The 9648-nt window shown below is 43.4% G+C and overlaps 1 protein-coding gene across 1 annotated transcript in view; it reads right to left on the bottom strand.

Moving 5' to 3' along the window:
• Tshr (thyroid stimulating hormone receptor) overlaps nucleotides 1-9648 on the bottom strand; it is a 113629-nt gene that overhangs the window by 23947 nt on the left and 80034 nt on the right. The window contains exons 6-7 of the mRNA XM_005343657.2: nucleotides 9170-9247; nucleotides 6121-6189 (exon numbers count right to left, since the gene is read on the bottom strand). Coding sequence (XP_005343714.1) covers nucleotides 6121-6189; nucleotides 9170-9247 — 147 coding nt within the window. The remainder of the gene's footprint in view (nucleotides 1-6120; nucleotides 6190-9169; nucleotides 9248-9648) is intronic.

Here is a 9648-nt window from a genome sequence, read left to right as displayed (position 1 = left end):
GAGAGAGAGAGAGAGAGAGAGAGAGAGAGAGAGAGAGAGAGAGAGAGAGAGAGAATATGAATTACGCAAAATTAGCCATCACATAACAGAACAAATATCAAAATACACTGTAACCAAGGTCACATCAATTTCAAAGTCACTTTATATTCTCTTGGCTTAAGCACCAATCTATGTGTCAGGAATGCAAGGTTTCATTGTGGCAGGAATTTGAAAATTAATCATGTTTTGGGCCTAGTATGCATATCTACATTTTATCAAAGTTGCCCAAATTTCCTATATCCTGGCAATCATTTTTTTTTCTACTTTGACTCAAAGTTTGCTTTTCAAAATTGACCATTACTCCCATATAGCTTTGAAGCTAGAACTTAGTTAAGAGGTGGGATAGAGATGGTAGGTGGTGGGGGGTGGCAAGGATGGTGCGAGGCTCAGTTCTTTTTTTTTTAAAGCAGAGTTGCCAGATTTAACAAATTAAAACACATGATGTCAGTTTAATTCGAATCACTGATAAGCAGTGAATAATTTTCAAGAGTAAATATTTCGCATGCAAATTTATCTGTTGCTTATTTGAAATTCAAAGTTAATTGAATGGCATGCATTTTATCCAACAACACCAGTTTTGGTGTAGGGTTATTTGTATAAGTAAGATTGCTATACCTTTTGTGAAAAGTGTGTTGATCTTTCCGTTTTTTATAACTCATTAGCCATTTGAAAGGATAATATTTCTTAGGCAATTTAAGTTGCAGAGTGCTTTTGAAATAAGATTTCCTCCAAGTGAACAAAAAGCATCCAAGGATTTAGAAATTGGTCCTTCCCTCCCCCGCACAGCTTTTTTAGAGAGGAAAATCGTCTAAAATGAAATAAAGTACATCCGTCTTTGACATAAATGACCCCAATTTATGCATTTACAATAACTTGCAGCATAGCGTAGGAAATTTACACTAGTGAGTGACCGTGACTTGATGCAGGATAAATACAGTGGGGACGGCTGGGAGGTCTGCTTAATTATAGATAATGCTTCTCGCGTTGTATCAGCGAGTTTCTCGCTGCAGGGTGGTTAGTGCTGAAGGCTGCTAGCTAATAATAGTAGAGCAATTGAAGACTTTCGGTCAGAATTCCATCTCCAGAGCGTTCACAAAGAGAGGGCCCTTTAGCTGATTGGGTCCAGCTGAGTCTTTACTGAAGCGCGTGGATAAAAATAGAGCAAGCGACCCCCAGTGCGGAGGAGTTTTCTCACCCTCCTCTCTGAGCACGCTAAGGGATTAAACAGGCAATGAGTGGAGGCCTTATATGTTTGAACACAGTTTAGAGTCTTTCAATTATTTTTTAAAAATAGAGGCCGGGGACTATTGGTCTAAAGTAGCACGCCTTTTGCCTGTGCTCTCTGTTTCCTCCTGACATTATCAGAATCTGTGATCACCCAGTTTCAGCCAGAATGGAAATTCTGCGCCGTATTTACTGCTGAGTACCCACTCCTAAGTTCAGGGCTCCAGGAATACTCACTGGGTGGGAACTGTGAAAGAGCAAACAAACAAATATATCTTTTCTTCAAGATGGTGACATTGATACTTTCAAACTTTGAGGGTGACGCATATGACTGTCTAAAAAAAAAAATAAGGAAAAAAAAATAAAAGAAGACAGCATATGATATGGTGGCCTTGGGGAAATTGACCCTCCTGACGTCTGAATGCTGACGCAGCTGGTTTACTAATGGCCCACCCGAGGCCTCTTTAAGGGGTGGCTGCACACACAGCTCATGGCGTGTGTTAGGTAGCCTCGGTTATAACAAAATGGACACAAACAATCAGCGTAAGAAGAGAAATGGATTACTTCTGTTCACAGTCATGGGGAGGAGCTGATTGCAGTATTCTTGGTCTGTGGTACCATGGCTCACCACGGCAGGAGCATGAGGCAGAGGAAGCTACTTTCTCTACAGGTTCTGAGAAGCCAGTAACAGAGGAAAAGAAGGACCTGGTACCATGTCCCCTTCAAAGGAATGTTCCCAATAACCCCCCTCCCACACACACACACACTAATCTTAAAAGTTCTACTGTTTCCCACTAACACCAAGCTGACAATCGGTCGACTTTAACACATGGGCCTTGCGGGGCATTCCAGATAACGTCTATAGCAGAGGGTGTTTTGAAGTCGCACATAGAAAAGACCAGTCCACTATATGTTCGGATTCCTGAGTAAGATGCCAAAGCATTGGTAGGCATTCCCAATGGGTTAATGCCATATAAGGCTTGGGTCAAAGCACTCTCGTGTTCACAGACTGATTCTGCCATAAACCCATTATGTTTATGAAGATCTTTTGTTTGGTTATAGCTAGAGTGGATAAGACCCACCTTGAGGAGAAAACAACTGGAGGGAGGCTCTTGATGAGCACACCATAACGACTATGATGGGCTTAGTGGCCATAGCGGCTTGTAACTCTTTATTCTTGGGCCAGTGTAACTATAGGTCACATGTTGTTCCCAGGCTGTGCCAAATCAAGTGAGCTCTGCCGAGCTCCTCTCTCTCCTCCTCTTCACTCCCAGTGATTGAGAGCAAAAATCAGCTTGCTCTAATCATCAGAAATTACTGTAAAACAAAATTATCACTTGTCCAATTTTGTAGCGTTTTCGTCTGATACTTAATACATCCCCGAGGACCAGGAGATCGGTCGATATGCAGCGCACTTTACCAGAAATGTTGCGGAGGCTTCAAACTGGGGAAGGCAGCCAGAGTCCAGAAAGGAAGAAAGAGCACAGCAGGAGGCGCAGCCAATGTGAATGGAGATGAGCCAGCCTGAGGGAGGCCCTGTTCTTAAAGAACAGTACACATGGTTGTTTGGCTGCTTGCCCTCTGAAGATGATAGAGTGATAACAATGCATGTGCCTCTCTTCCTTGTTCGGTCTGTTGGTTTCTTGAGCCAGGGTCTCAGTATGAAGCCCAGGCTGACTTTGGACTCGTGAGCCTCTTATTCCCACATCTTGAGAGTCTCTGGTCATTTTGGGGGCTGCCTCTCTTAGCTTTGAATCTTGGGTTCTGATTTCTCCTTCCAGCAGAAGCTAACAGTGAGGAATTACAGACCCAGAAGCATTAGCATAGAGGAAGGAAGAACTTCCACTAACCTCTTTAGCCACGTGCTGCTGTCTGGGAATGTCATTCTCCGCAACCTGGTTCCTTGATCACGATTTATCCCGAGTCTGTGCTGTGTACACTGACTTGGCTAAATCAGTCACAAATCTTAGTAAGCCAGATGGGAACCTATTCTAGACAATGACTCTTTTTGTCCAGCGAATGGTAATAGAAGATGAAGGCAAAGAAGGTCCAAAAGTTTGGGAGGACTTGAAGAAGTGATGAAAGGAGAGATTTCCTAAAAGTCAGATTGCTAATGTGAGTACTGGGACAGGCTTCCAGAAAAGCTCCAGTGGTTCCTTCCAAAGTGAAAAAGATGCTGCCATCTCTGCCTGGGTAATGATGCTTCATTATTTTCATGGGTTCTGCCTTTTTGATGCTGGTGAAGAAATTAAGCTTGTCCTCAAAAACAGTTGTCAAATTTTCCATATTTCAGGACTTGAGAATCTTTACTCTGAACAGTAGGGCCGGGAAAATGAAGACAGCGATGAGCTGGGGAAAAACATTTAATTGGCAGCCTCAGTACTGTGAGGTGTGTGTGTGTGTGTGTGTGTGTGCTTAGTTTCTTGAACTCACCTTTTTTTTTTTTCAAGACAATGTTTCTCCGTGTATCTCTGACTGTCCTGGAATGCACTATGTTGACCAGGTTGGCCTTAAACTCAGAGATCCGCCTGCCTCTGCCTCCCCAGTGCTGGGATTAAAGGTGTGTGCCACCACCACCCAGATTGGACTCATTTTTTGAAAAGTTTGTTTTGTGAGACTAATTTTTATTTTATGTGTTTGAATGTTTTTCCTGCACGTTTGTCTGTGTACCATGCACATATAGATGCGTGCAGAGGTCAAAAGAGGTCTTCGGATTCCATGGACCTGGCACTGCAGACAGTTGTGAGATCCTACATAGATGCTGGGAATTGAACCTGAGTCCTCGGCGAGAACAGTTGGCGCTCTTAAGCACGGAGCCATCCTTCCAGCTCCTGGATTCCTTCTTGACACGCGGCAGCCATTCAGTGAAGACTTGTTTGACAAGAAATGAAAGCTCTGTTTCTGGGTAACTCACAGGTAGGACAGGTTCTGCCCAGCGACAGAAGTAGTCAGTGTCCCAGAGAGGCGTGTGATGCACCGAGTAAATTTGCTGTTGCTCCTGGGTTTTGTTTTCTGAGGAATTTAAGGATCCATTTCAGTTCCAAGATCGAATTTCAGCTCATTCCTGCATAATTCCTTTAGGGGAAAGTGGGGTTGGCTTCTGGCTAGGCTGTGACATTCACATGGGAGTACTTTACATGGGGAACCGTGGTTTTTATGTTGTTGTTTTTATTGTTTTGTTTTTCCACACAGCTCTTGTTATTCAAAAAATGATAGAGATCCACCACTTCGCTCTTACATTAGTCTAAATGGAAGCTGGGTTGCCCCGTGGAAATCTTGATGGTTGCAGAGATGGAGACACTTGTTTATCGACAGTAACAGGTGAGAAAGTGTTCAAGACTGCAGGAGGCAGCCAACCTTGGAGCATATCCTACAAGCTGTTCAAATACTTACCCCGTGAGAAATAGCAGCCTGCTTAATCCTATAATCTTCCCTACCGTCATCTTTCCCCAGTGGCTCCAGGCTGCGCTGAATTACTTCTAATCAGCTCATGTGTGATGCTAATTAGCACATTGTTTGTGCTGACTTCTCTGCTTATAACGACGACTGTCTTGGTAAGTCCTTAACACATCCAAGTTGTATTTATTTGGGGTCTGACTGTTTACTGTTAGGTAGAAACCCAGAAACTAGAATCCAACAATAGAAAATTCATCTCAGAGAATCAGACACCGTGTGAGACTCCACTCGGTTCTAGAAGACTGGATAAAGAGAGAGCAGAGAGGTCCAGAGAAAGAACACGGGACTGAACTTATGATTGAGAGCAGCTCAACTTCTCTTGAGCAAGGACACTCGTATTCAACGATCTGCCACCTGAGTGATGACAATGTGCTTGGCTCGCAGCGAAACCACGGAGCGACAGCTTTTACCCACTTGCCATGATTTTCAGAACCCCCTAACTAACACCAGAACTGCTTCTTGGCTTCAGTGCTTGTCCGCAGTGTGGGATAGGTCTAGTCTGGCTGCAATAACACTACTCAGCCAGGCTAAAACAAAGAGTGTAATTGAGGTCAGACCCGATAACTTCAGAACATCAGCATGAAGGGGATGATTGCTGTTTTGGATAACAAATTCTTTCAAGTAGAACCTAGAGATATGTAAACACAGTTCTAGAGAGATCATGCTATTTTAATCTTTGAACCCTGCGAGGGTAATTATTACAGAAGAATTATGAATATGTTTTCCTTAGTTTGAAAACACAGTCAAGATGGAACTGTGTTAAAAGTATAGAGTGAGGGTCTAAGAGATGGCCCAGGCTAAGAGCACTTCCCATATAAGCTTGACTACCTGAGTTTGATTTCTGGAACCCAAGTAAAGGCTTTTACTGAAGTGGTAGTGCAACTCTGTTATCCCAGCATTTTTATGGTGGGATCAGAAGTAGAGATACAAGAATCTACCTGAAGCTTGTGGACCACTAGCTAGGGTAGAGTAGACTGAGCAAGGGAAGGAGACAGCAGGAGACATCCTAGCTCAACAAGATGGAGGGTAGGATCTGATTCTCAAACATTGTCATCAGACTGTCAGATGCACATAGTACCACAAAGCCGCGCGCACGCACACACACACACCACACACACACACACACACACACACACACACACACGAACATACCTGTGTCCCTATAAGACAACTGATGATGACAGTATACGTCTTCACTTTATTGAGGATGAGAGCTTTGGGATTTAGAACTGGGGCCAACACTGTGTCCACTTCTGATGGCCCATGTCAAGTTCCTTTAGTATTACTTTCAAGACGTGAGATACTTAAAATAGATCCCAACAGAATTCAGACTCTCTGGATGGTCTTCTAGGGGTGCGATGTGGGGAATGGTGGCAGTTTCCATGGTTACCCTAAACTTACACAGCATCCAGCTTTGTCCCATTGAAAGCATGTCCTTGAACTGAAGTAAATCCATTGTTGTATAGTTTCCTAAAATCAAGAGAAAGAGGGAGAGAGAAAATCAGTGGCCATGTAGCTCGGTGGTAGAGTACTCACCTAGCACATGTAAGGCTCAGGGTCTCGGGATCCCCCAAAATGAATAACTAAGTAAATAAAATTGATGACCTGTGGGATATATGTTGTTCCTTTTTAAAATAGTTGGTCTTCATCTCTTTATTATCAGAAATGTGCATGAAATTTCACTCGTCATCCATATGCATTCCTCAAGACAAAATCCCTCTAAGTATGCCTTGTTTGGGACACAAGATGTTTCCAAGTTTGAAACCTAATTCTCCGGACTTAGGGGCCCATGAGTCAGCCTTTCTGCAGAAGCTATTTTTTTGGTATGTGTGTGTGTATACATACACATGCGCATGCACATGCACGTGGGTGCAGGTGTCCATGTAGAACAGGGAGGGCATTGGATCTCCTGGAGCTGAGTTATAGGCAGCTGTGAGCTGTCCTATGTGTACACTGGGAACCTAACTCAGGTCCTCTGCAAGATCGGTAAGCACTGTTACCTGCCGAGCCATCTCTCCAGCCCATAGATTCTTTTAAAAGATGTGTACATATTAGAGGGAAGGGAGTTTCAGATGACATTTAAGCTCATGTCAACATTGGAGGAGTTACAACACTTTAAGAGAACCAGATGAGAAGACACCCATCTGAACGCATAGATTGCCATTTTGTCCCCATCTCTGTCTCTCTCAAAACATCTACTTGTCTTTATTGTTTAACCATAAACCAAATACTTAATGATTATAGCTGGAACTAATTTGAACCTCATAGATGAATTTTAAAAAGTAGAGAGACCATGCCCCTTTGTGGCAATTTTTTTGAATGTTTTAATATCTATTAAATTTTACCTTGATTCCCAGGAGCCATCCTCAAAATATTACCACCCCTGCTTCCTGGTGAAGTTATGGAGGATATGGGAGTGGCTTGCCAAGAACTTGTTAGTCTAAACTTGTTAGGGTTCTGGATCCTTGACCTCAAATTTTCTCATTTACCAGAAACACACCTCTGCAGGAGAAGGGAACCGAGTCTTTGGGACTCCAAGCTGTGTGGCACTCATGGCTATTGGTAGTTATTGGCATAATGAAGCAGCAGGCCCCAGGAATTCCTCAGGACAGGTGGGGTGAATTTCGATAATAATTTAATCTACTACATATGGACTTGATAGGACACTAACTACAGGGGGAACTATAAGTTTACAACCAGGCCTGGCTCTGCCACTCAGTAGCTGGGTGATCCTGAGACTCCCACATCCTCCTCCATCCTGTTTTTTAATCTCTAGGAATATGATGCTGATGTCTTATTGCAGGTTGCTCGGGAGACCCAGTCACTATAGCTAATAATGATGAATGCTAAAAGATAACCATGTTAAAGGAGAACGCTAAAATCTGAATCCATTCTAGATATCTGTGAGAAACTGGAGAATAATCTCATGGTTTTGTTGGTGTTTGTATATATTTTTTAAACGGCTGAGTTTACTTGTAGTTCCTAAAGGATTATAGGTGTGGGCTGCAATCCATTTTCTAGGGTCTCAGGTCCAGAGAATAAAAAATGCTGATGGATAAGTCCTCTTCTCCTGAACAGCAACTCTTACAAATACATGAAAAAAAAAATCCACTTTTTTATATTCTCTAAATTTGTTCTTGATGGGCAGGAGAGATGGGTCAGCCACACAAGCACAAAGACTTGAATTTGGATCCTTAGAACCCACTTAAAACATCAAGCATAGTAACAGTGCCTGGAACCCTTGTCCTGGGGGTGGGGTGGACACGGTGGATGCTTCAAGTTCACTGGGCAGCCAGCCTAGCCGAATCGATGAGCTTCAGGGTCAGCCAGAGACCCTGGCTCCAAGAATATGAGTGGAGAGGGATTGAGGAAAAGCAATGCCCATCTGTAAGCCTCTATAATCCATGTATATATCTCCATGCATACGCTCATATTTCTACACGGACAGGCACAAACACCACACACACACACACACACACGCACACATACACGCATGCACACACACATGCACATATGCACTACAATGTGTTCTTGGTGTGAGTTATGGTTAGAGACTAGATAAAACCGTGGAGAAATAGGTCTTGAGAAATGCAAATGACAGAAAAGGGAAGAAGTGGGGACATGGGCACGGACTCTGCTGTTGGGCATTCTCCTTGCACATTTAAAGTTTTGAACCTGATTGACCTTAAAGGAAGAAAGGGCTTTTATAACAATATTATTTTAAGGAAAAATCACCTGGAAAGATAACTGACTAACTCAGGCCAGGCCAACACTACACGGACAGAGCAACAATTCCCATCCTTCAGCATCTACTTTTGAAGAACCAAAGAGCAGGTCATGACTTCTGAACAAAAGCACTGTGTTTTCTACTGAACAAGCAGTTATAGGAGCTGTGTCACAGTTTGTGATCTCTGAGCAAAAGTGCAATTACAGAACATGAAAAGCCCCCTGTGGCACCACTCACTTGTCAGTGACTCGGAAAGTCACATTTACTCCATGGTGTTTCTTCCTGGATAGAACGGGGCCATTTGGATACGGGATGATGTACCATAAAGCCAACAGGCCAAATCCGATCCACATTCTGTTTCTATAAAGGGACTTAAATGGGACACAGACGTGCCCCCCTGACTTATGGATGTGTTTGGCTGCCTTTGCTTTGCAGTGGCAGTTGCTCCGAGGCAATGTGTACAGCCTACCTGGCCCTTCTTGGAACAAATGACCAACCCCTGCCACAGAGAATACGCAGTTCTTATTACCGCAATCTGTTTGGGGTGTACCGAATATCACACCACAAGGCAGCACTCATCTGTGTAAAACCCTTCCAGATAGAGTATACATTATAAGGTGGCATGCTTCTGTAAAACTCAGACACAGTTTTAGCCAGAAAAACCACGGCAATAGCCTCAGATAAAAGTCAGATGCCGGCAAGAGTGAAACCGGGAATACTCACAGGGTCAAGGTTTCGTTGCACAGTCCCTGAAATGCATTTTCAGGGACCGAAGTCATGTAAGGGTTGTCTGTGATTTCCCTGCAAGAGAAAACGATGAAAGCAGTTGAGAGAAGAACACTGGAAATGGGTTCTTGTTGCATGTGTGCACTTCAAAGGACCGGCCGTAAGATAGCTCAGCTTTTGCTGTTTCTTTGAACTGCTTCTAAGTGCTGGTGGCTATTTGAGGTAACGAGAGCTGCTCTAGGTGGATCCACATTCGGAGTCCAGTCTGCATCAGGCAAATAAGCTCCAGTGTGAGCTGCCTTACTCCTTATCTCAGAGCAGATGGAGCTCAGAGACTTCTGAATCTGTATCACGATGTCCATAGCAACTAGAATTTTCTCTGTCAATATAGGGATAAGGGGAAAGGAAAAGGATCAATGGATTTCATGAGGATCATTAGAAAGTCTATTTTCAAAATGCTGCCAGGCAGGTGTTCC

This window comes from Microtus ochrogaster, chromosome 1 (assembly GCF_000317375.1).
Source record: "Microtus ochrogaster isolate Prairie Vole_2 chromosome 1, MicOch1.0, whole genome shotgun sequence".
Taxonomy (NCBI): Eukaryota; Metazoa; Chordata; class Mammalia; order Rodentia; family Cricetidae; genus Microtus; species Microtus ochrogaster.
Note: the sequence above shows the minus strand (reverse complement) of the source record. Positions and strands in the feature narration are given on the sequence as shown.